Source organism: Heliangelus exortis, chromosome 5 (genome assembly GCF_036169615.1).
Source record: "Heliangelus exortis chromosome 5, bHelExo1.hap1, whole genome shotgun sequence".
In the NCBI taxonomy this organism is placed as follows: Eukaryota; Metazoa; Chordata; class Aves; order Apodiformes; family Trochilidae; genus Heliangelus; species Heliangelus exortis.
In genome coordinates this window covers 36000114-36018704 of record NC_092426.1, presented here as the reverse complement: position 1 = coordinate 36018704, position 18591 = coordinate 36000114, and the positions used below count along the sequence as shown (strand labels likewise).

The 18591-nt window shown below is 42.6% G+C and overlaps 1 protein-coding gene across 6 annotated transcripts in view; it reads left to right on the top strand.

Moving 5' to 3' along the window:
• The window catches only part of MIDEAS (mitotic deacetylase associated SANT domain protein), a 58510-nt gene extending 40699 nt beyond the window's left edge, over positions 1-17811 (top strand). For 5 of the 6 annotated variants that reach the window (XM_071744604.1, XM_071744600.1, XM_071744601.1 and 2 more), the window contains 9 exons: positions 270-336; positions 4622-4764; positions 5600-5703; positions 6992-7067; positions 8211-8299; positions 9398-9547; positions 9719-9895; positions 10290-10489; positions 11971-17811. In XM_071744604.1, the coding sequence (XP_071600705.1) occupies positions 270-336; positions 4622-4764; positions 5600-5703; positions 6992-7067; positions 8211-8299; positions 9398-9547; positions 9719-9895; positions 10290-10489; positions 11971-12199 (1235 nt within the window). In that variant the 3' untranslated portion in view covers positions 12200-17811. Of the gene's footprint in view, positions 1-269; positions 337-4621; positions 4765-5599; positions 5704-6991; positions 7068-8210; positions 8300-9397; positions 9548-9718; positions 9896-10289; positions 10494-11970 lie in introns of those variants that run through there. The other variant, XM_071744605.1, reaches the window with a different exon arrangement.
• The last annotated feature ends 780 nt before the right edge of the window (positions 17812-18591 follow it).

The window sequence follows — 18591 nt, the reverse complement described above, 5'->3', positions numbered from 1 at the left end:
TGCAACACCCTCTACTGACATTCTTATCCTGACATCATGACCTCCTCCATAATAGGTGGTCAATATCTTGAACTAAGGAGGCAATAAATAGTTATAACTGAGTTGTAGATGGTGACTGGAAGGTAAATTCTTGGTAATCTTAAACTCCTTCAGCATATGGGTACCTTTTTTTTGGAGACTGACAGCTCCAGTAGATTTGAAAGCTGTGTGAAGAATGTATCTGAGATGCAAAGATAAGATGTCTCAGCAGTTCTTTCTCTTCCTTGCAGACAGTTCAGAAGTTACCCCTCCTGTTCTTACAGTTGTGGGGGAAGCCACCCCAGTCAGCATTGAACCGTAAGTACCCAGTAAATTCTTAGCCCTGGTGGTAGATGTGCTGCTCTTCTTCCTCCTAAACCTTCAAGCTGCTGCCTCTACAGTTGATGGATCTCTTAGAAACATTGAAGTCAATCCTATTAGTGACTATAAGTTGACTTTATTAAAAATTACTCCATACAATAGGTAATGTTTATTTGGGCAAATAAACCTTGGAATTCTGGTACTGCTAACAACTTTCTATTACTGCTTATCTGCCTCTGGGCTGAATACTAAAGGTGAACTGTCCTGTTTTGTTGTATACAAACACTTCTTTGTATGATGGATGTTTAAAGAGTGGGGAAATAATGCTCCTTTAGAGGAAGGCCAAAGAGCATCATGGAAGAATGTGGTTAGCTGTCACATGGACTGGTCAGATTGCACATTATCCATGTATTGTGTATGAGCTGCCACACAGCTGTGGATGTGACTTTTCTCCCTGGAGCTGTGAGCTTGGTGTCAGTCCTGCTGGACTGGAGCTGAATAGCAAAAAAGCAGAGTAGTAAATGTGTCTGCACAGCTCTTGCAAACCTTCTGGGAGTGTTACCAGTTTGAGTTCAGTGCTGTTGTTTTGAATCATTATTTTGCCTAAGTTAATGAACTCCTGCAAAGTCTAAATGTGGAGATGCATGGCATGGAAACACCCACATGGCATAAAAACACCCACGAGGGTCTGCATTGCTGAGTCTGCTCTAACTCTGCAGTGTATGCTGTAGCATTTGAGATATTTATCTGAAACTCTTCCCAAATAAATACCAAATTCTTTGTCTTCCAAAAGGGCTTAAAGATTAACAGGAGCAGTTGGTGTCAATTTGTTTTTTCTCACTGTTGTTCCATTCTGCCTTCTTGTTTGAAGCTGAGTTTTCTGCACTTTTGACAGCAGGCAAATGTTGCAAGTGTGAATGAACCCAGATTATTCTTGTCACCTTTGCAAATCTCTCCCAGGCTGAGCCCCTTCATGGGAATAAGAACATTTGGTGGTTTTTTAATGTGTTTTGAAAATGTCTTAATCTTTTTGCTGTTGGTTCATTTAACACTAATCCAGGAGAACCTCCTCTTGAACAGATATTGTACACCCCCTCCCCCTTGTCTTTGGCTTCTCTGTAGTGCAGTTGTCTTTGGCTGTTGTTTCTATTCTTTTAAATTGCTGAAGTTCAGGGCAGAGTTATGTCCAGCAGTTTTAATTGTGTCTAGAATTTTTCAAAGCCACTGCTGGACATTTCAAACCATAGTAACTTAGTAATGCAAGTTCCTTTCCCATTGCCAAAAGGGAGTTATGTGCAGAGTTGTCTTGCTGTCTTTTCATGCAGACAGAGGGCAAACTGGTGTAATTCTGTGTTGTCAAAGTAATCAATTTTCTGCTCTGAAGATGGTTTGTGCAGCACTGTTGTGGTCAGTTATGCAGATATAACTGCTATAAAGGAAATATATTGCAGGAAGCACTTTTTTAAAGGAACAAATATTTAATTTTACATTCAGTCTTAACTCTGTCAAAAGCTGCCTGTAACTTTTGATTGCACAATATTATGTTGTTAATTGCTTGTCTTTTCCCAGACCTTTTGCTAATGCTTCTCAAAAGCTCACTTCATTGAAGATACTTGGAATATGAAATGTGATAATGAAGTTTAATTCTTCTATTTGGGAAGTGTTTATACCAGGCAGCTGGTGTCACACATCTTTGTGTCCTGCCAGTTTTGCTCTTCGGTTGCTTCACAGTCCTTAAGTCACCCTTCATTTAGCCAGCCACAAGTATAGGTGTTGTGCCTTGACTGTGCCTTCCCAGTTCACATCCTCAATTCAAGATTAAAAGTAACTTCTGGTAGCCCTTCAAGCCCATATCCTTTCCTTCCAACTTTTCCAATTTCCTTTCACCCTCTCACAGGTAAGGCCAGAGGAGTTTGTGTCTTGGGACACCAAATCTCCTGAATTTGCAAGTGCAGTAACAGCCTCTTTAGCTGTTTCCAGTTAAAGTGCCAGTTTCTGTCAGTCAGCCCTTCTAGGGTAGGTCAGAATCCATTACTCTTTTTCCTTCACTGTGAAGCTGTGACAATAAGCAAGAGGAATCAGAGTGGGCAGAAAACATCATTCTGCAGTCCCTCAGAGTGTGCTGAAAGGAGGATCTGTCAGGGAGTCTGCTTTGCTTCTAGCAGGGCCTTCTCAGCCTTGCATGAAATCTCATGCTTTTTATTTATGATCTGAATTGCACTGTTTCTGTCCAAGATAATCAGTACAGGTAAAGGAAAAATGGAAAGCCATAGTGTTATAGTTTTGATAGACTTTTGTACCTGTAAAACACTCAGAAGAACTTTGAGGTTTTCTTGGGGTTCCTCATTCCCCACGAAGGTGCCACTTTTAGTGTGCATTTGAAATTGAATTACCTTTGAGCAGCAGATCCTGAAACATTCATCTCTCTGTTTATTCACATGTGAATTGTAAAGCATTCCCCTCAAGCATGGATCTGGATCTGCAATAGATACAAAACCAAACAGTTTAAAAAAAACTTTGTTTAGGTGTATTCCCAGTCACCCATTTGTTTTGGTTGCAGCCTTTTCCAACTCATGCCATCTCCTGATGACTGATATGATCAAAGTGATGTGTTATGCAGAAAAAAGGGAACAGATGTGTTTCTGCTTCCATCACAGGAAACAATACCCTCTTCCTTCCCTCCCATACCACAGCCTTCCTAGGACTTCAAAACATCCTACTGGAACATCTGCCAGTGTATCTCTGGGTTTTTCTGTGTTACATGTGTTATTTCAAGGCCTCCCCATGCCTTTTCCAGATTCTTGCTTTCACAATAAACATGTCTCATTCCAGAACAGCAGAGGCCCAGAAAGTTCTGGAGGCTGCCATTTCTCAGATGTTTTTTTTTACTGTTTTTTATTGTACTAGATAATGTTTTTTCCTCTGGCAAACCTTCATGCTAGGGGAGAGCCAGGTCAAGACTTGAGAATTATAGCAAGCCTTGCCCCTGGACCATGAGTTTTACCTTTTTTCCAATGAAGCAGCTCCAGAGTTTGATCATCTTGTGGGCATTGCCTGATCTACTCTCTGAAAAAAAAAAAGCTTATTCTTCCATCCTTTATTTTTTTCAGGATCTGCCAGCATGGTGTTAGTTTTTTGCAATAAGCATAGGTATCTTATTTCAGATTAGGAGATTTGATTTAAATTTGAAGTGATCTGAGCAGCTGTTCTCAAATATCTGGGTTTTCTTAAGGGTCTTTTTGCTAGCTTAGCTGGACATTTGCTCTCTCATCAGGGCCTGAATTGCATGCACAGTTGCTGCATTGCTTCTAAAGTTGTCCTTGGACTTTTCCAGTATATTTTACACTTGAGTTTGTGAAGCTGCTGCTGTCATTGTGTCTTTTGCCACTGAGTGGAAGATGGAGGGCAATGACAAAGGACATTCATGCCCTCACTGCTTGCTGTGCTGCTGGCACAGACCTCCAGACCTCCAAGCCTGGTGGAGCAGACTTTCAGTGTTGGTTCTTTCCTAACTCTGTGCACAAAATGGTGTTTGCTGGTCCTGAGTACAATCTCTGTGGATGGTCCCTTGACTTAAAGCAAGTGTAGTGCTCTGTGGATTGCATGTTGTGAAAAATCTGTCCATTAATCCAGAATCTAAAAGAATGAGATTGTTGATAAAAGAGTGAGATTTGATCAAAGAGATTTGATTTTGATGCAGAATGAGCAATACAGCTTTCATTGTGTTGCTTTTTTTTTTTTTTTATTTATTTCCATTGTTACAAATAGTTTCTAGAGGATCCGAGCTTGTGTTAAGGTCAAAGGACCCAACTTTGACCTTGGTGCTGCCTTGAATGAGGAGTCAGACCAGTTAAACTCCAGAAGTCCTTTTCAGCCTGGATAATGCTCTGATTCTGCATTTAGGGCTGGCAAAACATTATTATAAAACAGGCTCACCTGTGCATGAGCAGCAGTCTTGCTGTAGGAGAAGATCATGTGACAGCCTCTCAAAAAGTGATGATTATTAAAAGCTAATAACTGCTCTTTGAGCAATTATTAGGAGATCCTAATTTAAATACAATTGCAGCCATTGTTAATGAGACAATGGAAACCAGAAATGTAAAACTTCTCACCTCTTGAGTCATACTTATTAATAAAACTTAAAACACCTGAAAGCTGTTCATGTTATACACAAGGGCCTGCTGCATTTCAGCTTGTTCATAAAAAGTGCTTTTAGCAGAGCTGGAGACTTTCTGGATGCTGTAGAGGGGAGGCTAACAGCTATATGTGACCTTTTCTGCAGGAGAATAAATGTAGGAACTCGCTTCCAAGCAGAAATCCCATCACTCCAAGACCCATCCCTGGCAGCAGCTGATGAACATAAAGCAGAACTGGTGTGGCAGCCATGGGATGACCTGGAAACCAACAGAGTCACCCAAGAGAATGGTAAAAATGTGGAAGGCTGTTAAATAAGACTGAATTATCACAGTTGGATGGGTAGCCACGTATGTACTGTAGGCATAATTTAAAATCTCAGAGCTGCCAGGCAAGTGACATGTTTCAGTGGTCTTGAAAACAGTCTTAGGAGTAAAACTTGTTTATCAGGTTGCATGTGGTGGGAGAGGTTGATAGGTCTGGTTTTTTAATTGGAATAAAATTGGTACCATTTGTTGTGGCTCAGGCAAAGAGAAGTCTTTTGCTGACTGAAGCTTCCTTTGTTAACATTTTAACACCCCACATGCACTCAGCTTCTGTATCACCAAGGGATGTTCTAAGCATAATAGTATTTTGGAAAAATCAAGTTTCAGGAGGAAGTCAGGATGAGGAAGCAGGAGCTGTGGCAGCTGGTAGCAGACCTGGGGAGCTGTCTGCTGCTGGTGCACATGGGCTGTGGCATGTGTGAATCCTCCAGGGAAGAGGAAGTGGGCAGGCTTGGAAGAAAATGTCTGATGAAAGAGGGTATTGTGAAATGGAAGTTCACAATATAAGGGGGCATTCAGAAAACCTCTTGAGATGAAGTGAGATGGGAAGACCTTGTAGGAGGGAGGACGTGCAAACAGCACTGCATGGAGAGTAATAATCCTGTGACCTTGCAGTCTAATGAGTTCTTCTGTCCAGATTGGACCCAGATAAATTTGCAAGAACATTCAGGTTCTCTTAGAGTTTTACATTCCATTATGTCTAGCCCTGCTTAAAAAAAGTTAATTAATGATGCAAATTCTGTAGGAAACTCCATTTTAATCTTCTTGCCTGAATTTTTTTCATACCTCTGTGGAAATAGTGGAAAACCTGCTAGCTGCTGCCTGTTCAAGCATTTTTCCTGGGGGTGGAACCAACCAGGAGCTGGCGCTGCATTTCTTACATGAAGCAAAGGGAAACATACTGGTGAGTTCCCAGTTTTTCATCTTGGTGTGGTCAAGGATGTTAATGGAGGTCAGGTAACCTGTCATTTGGTGAAAGGACAGCCTTGCAGGCTCCTTCCTGTCTATCTGGCTCTGGTTCAGTGCCTTGGATGTCCCTGAAGTGGGTTCTGCCTTGATGTATAGTGCCACCTATGCTTACTATTTTGAATGTTTTCAGCTTTGACATGTTTGGTTTTATAGCACACAGTCTACCAGAGTTAGCTGAGACTGCTGAATGGATCTTAAATGTTGTCTTTTGTCTTTCTGGGAAGGTGGCTATGTTAGAAGGAAAAATAAAAGGCTGAGACTGAAGCTGAGACCTGAAGTGTAGTGTCTTGCTCCTCTTCCTTTACTTCTTTGTGCATGTCTATAGAGTGGCTGTGCTGCTGAATTTATGTTAGACATGTTGCACTCTCAGGAATGTCCTTCTGACACCTCTGGAAGGTGCTATCAAAGAGCAGAGCTTAGCATATGACACAGGGTTGCTTCTTTTATAATTCTTGCATTGTTTTAACCTGACAGAAATCAGCCCCGGGGTCACAAGCATCCTGCACCTCTGCCTGGGTGCTTGTTTCCCTCCCCTGTGTTATGCCAGTGCTGACTCTTGGAACATTTTATTGGAGAAGAGTGTGTGCAGTTTTGTGTGTGTGTTTTAGGCTTCTGCTAGGGAGGTTCCTAGGACCAGCCCAGCAGTGTGAGCACTGTTGCTGGCATTAGGGAGGAGAAGGCTTAGCCCTGGCTGCAGGAGCTCACTGTTGAGGTGGCTTAACCTTAAAATAGAGACATGGCTCCATTCTCTGTGTGTGTCTGAAATCTTTCAGTCACATGACTGCTGGTTTATTTTGAAATTCTGCTCAGTTATATGGGAGAAGATCACAGTGGCTTGGATGTCTGAGATGGACAGCATTGAGGGCAGTGTTTTTGGATGGGAGTTATGTGATTTAAGCCTTCAGTACATGAGGGGAAATGGCTGCATGGTCTCTGCCTGTGGAATTAACTCTCTCCCAGTAGTGTGGTGGTTGCATTGTAAGGTGTCAATTCACAGGGACATGAGGGGGTGCTGAGAGCTTGCCACTTCTGTGATTCTCTGATTCCCTGGGGTACCCAAATTCAGTAGATAGCCAAGAATGTGATCGTAAAGTTGTCTCAAACGCTGCCCTGTCCCAAATGTTAAACTTTACTGTGCTATTGTTCTTCTCAGTTAGCTTGCCTGGTCTTCATTTTAAATACCTGAAACATGAAATTAATTGTAGTATTTGTGTTTATCTCAGGGAGCTTTGACCAAACTGCTTTTGGAGGGGCCAGTACGATCACCTACCCACCCTTTGGCAGATTATCACTACACAGGTTTGTTAACCAGAATAACCCCCTGCTGCCTGTCTGTCCTTTTCTGTTCTTTTGGGGAATACTGTAACATTGCAGTAAGACTAAAAGACCAGTCTGGTAAGTCAAATGATGTCCTGCCAGAAATTTTGCCTGTGCAAATTATGAGATTCATCATGTAAGAAACACTGCATCTCTCAGAACCTGTGCGTGTGTGTATTTGCATACCTGTGTGTGTGTGTGGAATTCCTTCATGGGGAAAAGGAAATGTGATCCCTTGCACTAAGCCACAGAGAGTGCAGGGATGTAGCTGGTGTGCACAGGAAAAGCTTTGGTAACATCAGAACCACAGCCTCTTTGGCATGAATTTCCCGGGTGGAGTTAAGAGAGGGTTTTATGTGAAGAGTTTTCAAGCTTGCTGAAGAAAGCTTAGCCAACCATTGATACCACTCAGTGTTTCTGCAAATTTTAAATGCCATAAACTTTGTAGTCTTGTACATAATTAGAATTTGACATTGATTTCAGTGGTCTGGAGTCACCTTAACCACCTGAAAGAACTGATGTGGGGTGGAAGAGAGACATCTGGCAGCTGGCACCACAAAGAATATAAATTACATTCTTTCATCATTGTACACTCCTGCTATAATGGTTGTGGAACATTAAGTAATATTTGTAAGGCAGGAGGAGATTCCACAATGTGTTTATTATTAGAGGCAAAGGTGCTAGGATGAAAAGAATATTTGAGGTGTAATAAATCTTCAAGTACAGTGGTTTGTTGCTGAAAGAGAAGATCGTGATCTCCTGCTCCACCATTTCACTTGTACAAAATGTAATGACTGAGCCACCACAAAGTGTCTCTTTGCCTTCCTGTTTTGTTGGAAAACATCTGAGTTCATCTAACTGGCTGGTGTTTGCAAGCTGAACTGAGGTGACCTCTGGTGATGAGTACTAGATCTAGCACAAAGGGAGTGATGAGAGGAGTGCTGAAGTGGAGCAGCTCAGGGAGGGGTTTACAGTGGTCTGCAGTTATGCTGGATTAGGTGCAATGAGAGGCTGGACCTTTGCAAGTGTGTTTTGGTCTTATTTAAGGCAAACATGAAGAAAATATGTAGAAGAGTAAACATTTGAAACTGGAAGGATTTTGGTTACAACTTTTTTTCTCTACAGGATCAGACAAGTGGAAAGTTGCAGAGAAGAAACTTTTCAACAAAGGCATTGCCATCTACAAGAAGGACTTTTTTTTGGTCCAAAAGCTTGTAAGTTATTTTTTCTTCTTCCAGTGGCAGCCATGATAGATTCTTATGTGTTTTTGAGCACTTAATGAATCTTGATTCTCTGAAGCCTCCCTGTCCTGCACTCAAAAGATTTCACAGAATTTTCTTAATCCACCACAGCATAAAATTTCACTAGGAAACTAAAACTAATAGTTTTGCTGTTGTTGTTTACTTAACCCTTGTACTTATTGAATTACTTCCATTACTCCACACTGAAGATACCACTTCAACACAGCATATTTATAGACTGCTGGCAATGTGGCTTAATTGGCTTTCTTATAATACTAAATAGAAGCACATCCTTGCTGCTGATGAGAAGGACCAAAGATGAATATGCAAATGATGCACCCTTTAGAATCTCTCTTTCCAGTTTCCTGTGACAATGATAGCAAAAATGATCACTGCCACCTGTTGTCAAGAGGCTTAACACTTCAGTGAGGGAGGCATCACTGAAGGATAGTGTAAAAAAAAAAACAGGAGTTGCATACCAATTCCTTGAATTTATTCCCAAAAAGCATTTAAGTTATAAAAGTCCAGAAGCTAAGAATATATTCCAAAACTTCCAGAAAAATGATTGATATAGAACACGTAGACAGTCTGTAGTGATGTCTACCACTCTATGTATACAAAATGCACTTGGCCAAAATGGGAAAGGGCTGCAAACCTACCTTTCCTTTTTTGGATTGGTATTCTGCTCTGTTCTTCTCTGAAGTGGTGCTGGAAAATAAAGCTCTCCTATAAAACTGAAAAGTTCCTTTCAAGCCTGACATCTCAGAAAATTTAGGAGGTTAAGAGGTGCATTATGCTTACAGAGTGCCAGGTTCTGTCACCTTTACACTGACCAGCTTTTCTTTGGGAAGTTGTTCCTGTGGTTCTTGGTGTGTAATGTGGCCATAGGAGATGGGGAATATAGGCAGAAATGGCATGGAAGAGGAGAGAAGGCTTTAACAGCAGTTGTGGAATGGAGACTACTGGGGAAAGAAAAATATGAAATGTATTTATTGCACTTTTAGTAATTTTTTATTATAAGCCTTCTTAAAATCATGTAATCTATTGGACTCTGTGTTTTTAAAATAACAGATAAAAACCAAAACAGTGGCTCAGTGTGTTGAATTCTACTACACATACAAGAAACAGGTGAAAATTGGTCGGAACGGGACCTTAATATTTGGGGACATTGATGCTGCTAATGAGAAATCTATGAAGGATGAAGCTGAAGTTGACATCAAGGTAACTTCCTAAATTTCACTCACTTCTTCTTGGCTATGGTGTAAAGTTTGACTTTGTGTGTTGTCTCATTTGCTGGTAAAATCATAAGCAGAAACCATTTGGCCAGTCTGTCATATAATGACATTTATTTAGAGATACCAAAATTAACAGTTCCTTTATCTTCTGGTGAAGAGTTCCCATAGGTTTGCACGTGTTCTTCCTCCCAGAAGGGACTTTTACAGTGATGAACAAGGCCATGAAGATGAGGAGGAAGAGGAGGAAGAAGAGGAGGCCGAGGAAGGGTTGGATAACAGGAAAAAGGGCACAGTTTCTTTCAAAGATGAACAGACACTACAAGATGGTGTAATAGTAAGTGCTGCATTGTGCACGTTGTGCTTTCTGTGTCACCTTCACTCTGCAAGTAGTTCAGAGAGCAGCAGACAGTTTCAAATGTAAAAAGTTTCTACCTCTAATCTCCCAGAAAAAGAGACCTGGCTGAGGTATTTAGAGTGTTATTAGCAACCAGGCTGTGTGCTGTGGTGGGAGAACTGGAGTAAGTATAAGGGGGAAAAGAAAACCTAATGTAAGTCTTTGTAGTTGGGGCACACAGAGGACCATGATGAGAAATCTCCTGAAAATGGCCTGAAGACTTAAATAAAACCTTGGTCTGGAATAAATGAGACCGCAGTAGCTCAGCTATTGTTTTCCTTCTGGTGGTGGGTTTAAGTTTCAGTTTGCCTTAACTGTTCCCCTCTTTCCAAAGGCCAGTGATGCCAGTATCAGGAGTCAAGAGGCAGCTGTCACAGGCAGAACTGGAAGGAAGCCAAGGGAGACAACAGTGAAGCCTCGAAAGCCCATTGCTGCTCCAGTGCAGAGGAGGAGGAGGAAACAGAAGATAAAATCAGATGCTGTCAGTAAAAATCAGAACACAGAAAACACCTTTCCATGTAAAAAATGTGGCAGGTGAGAGCAACTCGACTTCCAGCAGTAGTCACAGAACTGTAGTAGGGAAAGTAGATCCAGTTTTTCCTGTGAAAACTGGATCTCAAATGAACTTCCCTTCTGTCTATTTACTCCTGAGACACAGGCAATAATTTTAGTGACTTATTACCCCACTAATACTTGCAGATTAGGGGTTTTCACATATATTGATAAGACACCTTATTGATAATAACTACTGCTTGGGTACTACCTGCTGCCTACTGTTTTTCCTGAAATGGAATGAGATGCCACCAGCATTTCAATTGTGTGCAGTATTTGGTGTTAAGCTGCCCTTTCAAAGAGCTGCTGTGTTGCCCCTCTAATGCCTACATTCTTGTAATGAGTAATTTCTATATATTTGCTAGATCACCTGTGAGAACACAGTACAGCCTTACATGTGAATAGTGGTGTAGAAATCCAGAAGTCTGCCAGTGCTGTAGAAGCAGACACTAGGCTAGTGGTCATACTGTTCATCTAATTAAGCTTGTACCCATCTTTTGTGTCTATAAAACATATTTATTTCCTCACAGTTCTAGTAGCCTTTGTTGGATTGTTACTAACAGTTTCATAAATGCCAAAAAACTTCAGTTCTCTGCATAAATTGCTTAATTATAAGTGAGTCTTGTAGTACCAGTGGTTACCCTGTTATTTAAAGAGGACACCAAGCCCAGGTGATGGGGAAAAAGATGCAGTCTGTGTCTGTGTGTATCAGCAGGAGTGATGAGAGGTTCCTGTGGTGGCTGGGACTTGGCTGGTCCTGCCCAGGCACCCTGGTCCATGTGGCATTGGAAGCTTCTCCAGAGCTGGGAGAAGACAGGCAGTTAGGTTTGCTCCTTGCCACTGACAAAGCAGAAGCAGGAAAGGTTCCTTAATGGTGTCTGAACTTGTCTTGTGACATTTGGTGCCAAATCCAAATAGTTAGGTGGTGAAAGAAGTGCAGAGTTTGGAGGAAAAAGCTCAAATGTTTTGTAGCTGTCTGGACAAGGGTCAGGAGTGGCATTTGGCCATTGTTCACCTGTTTATTTTATTTTTGCAACATAAGGGGAATGCCTAAAAAGCAGAGCCCTTTGTGTGAAGCAGCCTGTATGTATTTCAGATGCACTGCACCTCTGAATTAAAAAAATTTAAGAGCTGAATGGGAGAGAAGAGGAAATGGCTGTATTAAGAACTATGAGGTGTGTGGCACAGGCTGCCCAGGGGGGCTCTGGAGTCTCCTTCTCTGGAGACACTCAGAACCCACCTGGACACCTTCCTGTGTGCCCTGCTGGAGGTGACCCTGGGGCTGGACCCAGTGGCCTTTTGAGGACCCTTCCAACCCCTGACTTTCCGTGGTTTTGAGGGTGCTGGGGATCTCCTGCTGCAATTCCCCCGGTGCTGGCAGACGGACGCGATGTTTTGGTTGGTTTTTTTTTTTTTTTTTTTTTTCGACGGCGTTGTCCTCATCTACCTCTGTGCTTCCTCAGGGTGTTCTACAAGGTGAAGAGCCGCAGTGCCCACATGAAGAGCCACGCGGAGCAGGAGAAGAAGGCGGCAGCGCTGGAGCAGCGCCAGAGGGAGGCGGCGGTGGCGGCGGCGGCGGCGTCGGGAGCTGCGCGGAGCCAGAGCCGTCGGGGAGACAGCAGCGAGAGCAGCAGCAGCGGCAGCAGCGGGAGCAGCAGCAGTGGGAGCTCGGATGAAGATGGGGAAATATAGCAGCAGACCAGAAGTGGAGGGAGTGGCAAGGCTGGACCCAACCTCCCTCCTGGCGGTCTTAACTTTGGTTTTTTGCTTGCACTTTTCTCACCTGGAACCATCAGGGCTCCTTTTCAGTGCTGCCCTTCCCTCCTGCCCTGTGTTCTGCTTCGGATTGCCAGTACCGACCAAGCCAGAATGATGGATGGGAAGATTTGTTTCAACTTGTGGTTTGTTATGGGGTTTTTTTTTTTGTTTTGTTTTTTAACAATTAAGATTTCTACTCTATTTATAATGATACTTGAGGTACATAACAGAACAATGTCACCTGCAGTGGAAGTAAGTTCTCTCTGAGGTCAGTTGGACCTTTCTTTTTGTGCTTGTCGGGAATCATAATACAGGACTCTTGGATATACAGGTGTCAGACCAGAGCAAGAAAATAATGCTTTTCTCTGAGCTAACTGTATCCAGTTACTGTGACACTGGTGATTTCTGGATGTTCCTTTTCTCAGCAAGTTCTCCTTCCTGTTACACTTTCCTGCCTTTCTTTCTGAGTGTTTATTCAGGCAGCCAACAAATTTTGTGGAAAGACAGTGTGCACTTTTGGCCTCTGCTTCACACAAATGAATAGTGGGATGAGCAAGACACCTTCTTCCTTTTGAGAACTTGTTTTCAAAAGGAAGCCTGAGGTGGTTTCTTTTATGCCATTAGGAATGCAGCCTGTGGGATAGTAGCCACAGGCCTCATGGGTTTTCTCATTTTGGAAAACAAAATAGTCTGCCTTTGATTAACTTAATGGAAAGTAGTCTGGGCTTCACAAGTGCAATTTGAACTGAAAACTGCTGGGTTTGGCTTTGCATAAATGGGAAAAAGTTTGTTTAGTGAAAATGAACGAAATCCACCTCATGTGCTGGGTTGTGTGCACCTCAAAGGTGGGAGGAGTGGTCTCTCAACTCCAGCAGTCTCCCTGAAACCTCTGTTGAATGGCTCTTACCTCTCAGTACATCCATTTCTTTCTTGTGACATCCCTCTTTTGTTCCTTGAAATTCCCATCAACAAGAGCCCTCATTCCCTGAATAATTCCTGTCAGACAGTATGGAAATGCAGGAGGAGCTCCTCACCTGCCTGCTGCCTTGTCCTGCTGCCTTGTCCTTGCTCTTTGCAGAAAGGCTGACATTTCCTTCAGAACTGACACATGCTAAGAGCCCAAAAAGCCTGGCCACCAGGTGATAAGAGTTAGGCTGTTCAAGTGGTGACACAGATGCCAGATTTGCACAGGATTGTTCTGTACATCTTTAAGGCCCATGTTTATCATTGTTCCCCTTGCTCCCCAGCTCCTTCCCTCCAGCCTGTGCCCAGAAGTAGCTTCCTGGGTGCCAGTGCTGGGTCAGCTCACCTGTGCAGTACTGGAGGAGACTTCTGCATTCCCAGGCAGGGATCCAAGAGGGATTGCTGTACATGAGTGAGCCTGGCTGGCTGGTTTTTTGTTTTTTTTTTTAAACTTGACCCTTCAAGCTGCTAGATAAATTTCAGGTTCTTTATGAAAGGTCTCTCCTACTCCAGAGTGGCATCTGGCAGTCTTTTCCTGCCCTGTGGTTTTTTGCAGCTATGATTGCTTCACTTTCTTGAGTCTCAGAGGCTGTGTATTGTACCATGTTTGCTCTGATATGCCTTTGGCTAGAATCCTTTATTTTAATAGCAAAACCAGTTACTACTCTTACAAAATAAGTAGGAGTATCATTAAGGACTGTACTTCTTTCCAATGTTGACACATTTGCTTTTCAGTGTTCAATCTTCTGCCAAGGTTGTCCTTTTCATTCCTAACAAAATTAGGCTTCTTTTCAGCATTTGGATGACACTTCCATGTCCCTGCATGCAGGGGGCTTTTTGATTAGGCTGTGGAAGCAGTTGGCATCTCACAGAACTGTTAATTCATAAACTACAAAGAGCTAAAAGCTACTAAACTTTTTTTTTTTTTAAAAAAAAAAAAAGCTTAAGTAAAGCAGTCTTCCTGTGCAGAGAGAGTGTTAATTGTTAGGTTTTTCCTTTTGTAAATTGGGAAAATGCTTGTCTGCCATGATCCTAGGGCTCTTTGAACAGAAACTTTAGCACGGGACAGACAGCAGGTGAACTACACTTGTAGTACTGGGATGAATTCCTGTAAAAAGCAACGATGCAATTAAACTTCCAGGTTCTGAAGTGTGTTTTTGGGAAGCTGCCAATATATTCCAGATCTTGAGAACTGCAGGGCAGGGCAACAGTTCAGAGAGGTGGGGCTTGTTGAGTCTATCTAAAAAGGATTTAAAGGTATATACAGGTATATACAGGTATTTTTATACTATATTGTTGTAATGAATATGATTGCCTGGAGTAACAGCACCAAGTTAATAGAGTCTGGGAAGGCCTCAGAACACATAATAAAGAAATGGAGACAGAGGTGGAACAGGCACATTGAGAAATGTGGCAAAAATTACGATTTTTTTTTTTTTAGACTACACTGGAGTCTAAACTTGAGAACAAAAAGAAGGTTAATCAATCAGCATGGAATCCTCCAGAAAAACAAAACAGAGATGGCTCATACTGTGATGAACCAAAGCTCTGTCCAGCTCCAGGTCTTGTTTCTGACAGCAAGTAGGAGTAGATGCTTAGGAAAAAACAAGAGATAGCCTGGACCACTGGGTTTAGTTTCAGCTAAAATCCAGGATGCAAAATAGAAATTCCATTTCTCAGTGATCAGATGAGGCAGGTCTGCAGAGGGCTTTGTACTGAAATGTGCTGTTCTCCTTACAGACAAGAGATCAGGACATTTCTCTGCTTTTTACCCTTTTACTCTTGAGTTTCTAGTGTCTGGCAGTGTGCCTGTGCCATAATGGGTGAACATTTAGTCCTGGCCCTCAGGAGTTTTCAAGCTTGAAGTAGTTTTAAATAAGGCATAGCAAATTGAAATGATCAAATTGAAATGATAGACAAACAAATGATCAGAGGAAATGAGGTACAAACATTAAGGGAGCAACTCATGGGATTTCTTTAAGTACTAATTTTCTTTTAGATACAGTGATGCTTGAGTAGAAGCATTGTTATAGTCTTCCAAACACTAAATATTTCACTTTTTAAGAAAATTGATAGAAGAGTAACTTTTCCTCCTATCAAGGATAAAGCATTCAGGTGCTGATGAGAACAACACAGAGATTTTTATTTTTTTTTTAATTGCCCCAAAATGGTGTGTGTGTGTGTTACACACTGAATCCAGTACTCCAAGACCCTGCTGCAGTACGAGTGGGAGAACAGAAAGATTTGATGCAGGGAGCTCTGTCACTGGATGAAAATTGGAAAAGGGCTTTTTTTGAGGATGACCTCTTAGCAGCTGTGGATTAGCATGGCTGACCAACTCAGGCAAAGGTTCCAAGTAAGTGGCATCAAATGGAAATATTTCTGAGCTGGTAGCCACCACAAGACCTCTTTTGTGTTGTGGTAATAAGTAGAAATGTTTCTCTGACTTTCATTTTTAAAAATGAAAAAAACAAACCCAAACCTGCTCCCAATTGCTTGCAGTAGCAGTTTGGATTTGACTCTACATCTGAATTTGATCCTGCCTTCGAGCAAAAGTTGCCAGAGGGTTGTATTAATAAAGCAAATCAACCAACCCTCCAGCTGCTGGGGACAAAGCATGTGAATTGAATTTGTCAGATCTGGATAAATTCTGTTACTCTTCTTAATGGGCAAAAAATTACTTGAGTGACTCTTTACTGCAGCACAGTGTTAATTTAAGGCTGAGTTGTTCCCAGTATGATTGAAAAAAATAGATTTTCTGTCTTTTGTTGTGTTGTCCATCTTATGCTCATTATTTTCCATATTTTTTAAGCCCTGTGCCACTTAGCATAAGGATTTGCAGTTAATTTAGGAGAAATGCAGCACGTGCTCAGTCACTGAGCTGGAACAAGGTGTCTCTCTGCCTTTAGCTGCCTTTTCTATGGGAACAAAGCCTGCAGGTCTATAAAGGTGTTGTCCTAATGGATTTGCCTGTTGCAGTGTGAGGTCAGGCTCTGGCAGGCTGTGTGCTCAGTCACCAGTCTGAGTTCTGATGTGGGGGTTGCAGAGATTTTGCTCTGATTTTCCTCCTCTTGCCTCTGCTGCCCTTCTCAGCTGGGCTCAGTCTCTCAGGTTTGTGGTCTGCATGGGGCAGCATCTGGGTGTTGTAAGGCTCTGTGTGTGTGTGTGTGTATAATCACTAGGGGTATGCATGCACTTGTGAGTGCCTGTCTGATACAGCTGCACTCTGGCTGCAGGAACAACTGCATTTTATTTTCTGATGTTTTTCCATTGAGTGATACAGGGAATGGTACTGGAGAGAACTCGAGGGCCTGTACAGCTTCAGTCATCTGGGCAGGATCTTGGCATTTTGCTGGCTAGGACCTGGCAGGAAGAGCTCTCCAGAGGCAGGGCAAAGGTAGGAATTCTGAAGCTTGGAGGTAACTGAGCTATTAATCCCACACTGGAGATGTAATGTGAAGTCCAAATTAGCTAAAAATACCCTCTGATTTCTCAGACTGAGGCTTTTGGTCACTTTTATCATTGCAACAAACTCTGATTAAAATCAACATTCAGAAACAGTTTCCTAAACCACAGAGTGAGTTTTCTCACTCTCAGAAGTTACAAACCTCCTCAGTCTTTTTCAGGCAATGGACTGGGAAGTCTCTATCTTCTGTTTTAAAAGAAATGGGAGTAAGGAGGACTGTAGCCACAGAAGTCTTGTCTGCTTGCATACAACAGCACTTTTAGTCCATGGATTACCTCTGTCAGAAACCTTATTCTAAACCCCATTTTCCCACACAAGTTTTCTTCCTCTTTTATCTTCTGGTGTATGTCTGGAGTTGATAAAGCTTTAAAGAGACAGAGAAGCTGTGTCTACAACTCGTGTTTGATTTGGGGGGGAAGGGGGATGAGTTTCTGTGTAAATTTATTGTGTGGGTTTGGCTGCTTTACTCGCTCTCCTTCTCCTGTGTCATATGGTGGAAGACACAAACTTTGAATCCCCAGGTGTCTGAGGACTTCTCTTTCCAAGACGAGGACTCCACTGACAGCTGAGCCTGAAAAAAAAAAGCTATTAACTTCCCCAGATTAGAAGACAACATATATTTTTATAGAAATCTAATTGTATATTTTAAAAACCAGTTTCCTGCAGCTTCTCCACATGTACTTTCCCCCTTGTAGTTCAGATTTGATATAAACTTTTTTGTGTTCACTCTTTTTATGTTTTGTTTTTAAATTTGTAGTCAGAGCTTTGGTGTACTGTACAGGAGCAGTCAGCCTTTGTAATTACTGTATAAATGCTTTATAATAAAGTATATTACTTTTATTTTAACAAGAGAGCAGACACTTCCTTTTGTGTGTTTGCTGCCTAGGGCACCTTTTAAAAGACTGTTACATGTTTAAAATGTACATATATAAATATATTTACCTGTTGCTGTACAGTTGTGATAGACTGGACTGAATTTATTTTTTGTGTGCTTTTTTTATAAAATAATACACTAAAGGAAATCTTGTTGATGTGATTGTAATGTACTCTGTAACTTATTTACATAATAGCCTCTATATATCTAAAACGCCTTTTATTAAATGAGGTTTAAAAAATAGCTTCACAGCTGAGTTTTTTGCTGGTGTGAGGGAGTGGCTGAGGGGTTTGGGGTGGTTGTGACTGTGGTGCTTTCATGCAAAGGAAGCAGTTGCAAGTTCTTGGGGCAACAATTACAAAGGCAGCAAGGGGGTAGCTTGGTACCTGCATCACATCTGAATTCCTGGATGGTTGTGGGTGGGACAGAAAGCAGAGAGTGAAGGAAATGAGCACGCGGCAGCGCAGAGCAGAGAGCGGCAGCGGCACCGGTACCGGTGTGAGCTGTGCCTTTAAATTGCAGAGGATTTGAGAAGGAGTTGGGCTTCCCAGAGACGGTGAAGCCAGGGCAGAGCGGGGAGACCGGAGTCTGAGCGGGAATCCTGCGAGGATAAGGAAGGCTGACGTGTAGGAGGCGGGGCTGTGAAGGGCGGCAAGGTTTAAAAAGCGGCCATTTGGCAGCCTCCTCTGAGCACGCGGCAGCGCAGAGCAGAGAGCGGCAGCGGCACCGGTACCGGTGTGAGCTGTGCCTTTAAATTGCAGAGGATTTGAGAAGGAGTTGGGCTTCCCAGAGACGGTGAAGCCAGGGCAGAGCGAGGAGACCCAAGTCTGAGCGGGAATCCTGCGAGGATAAGGAAGGCTGACGTGGTAGGAGGCGGGGCTGTGAAGGGCGGCAAGGTTTAAAAAGCGGCCATTTGGCAGCCTCCTCTGAGCACGAGGCAGCGCAGAGCAGAGAGCGGCAGCGCAGAGCAGAGAGCGGCAGCGGCACCGGTATCGGTGTGAGTTGTGCCTTTAAATTGCAGAG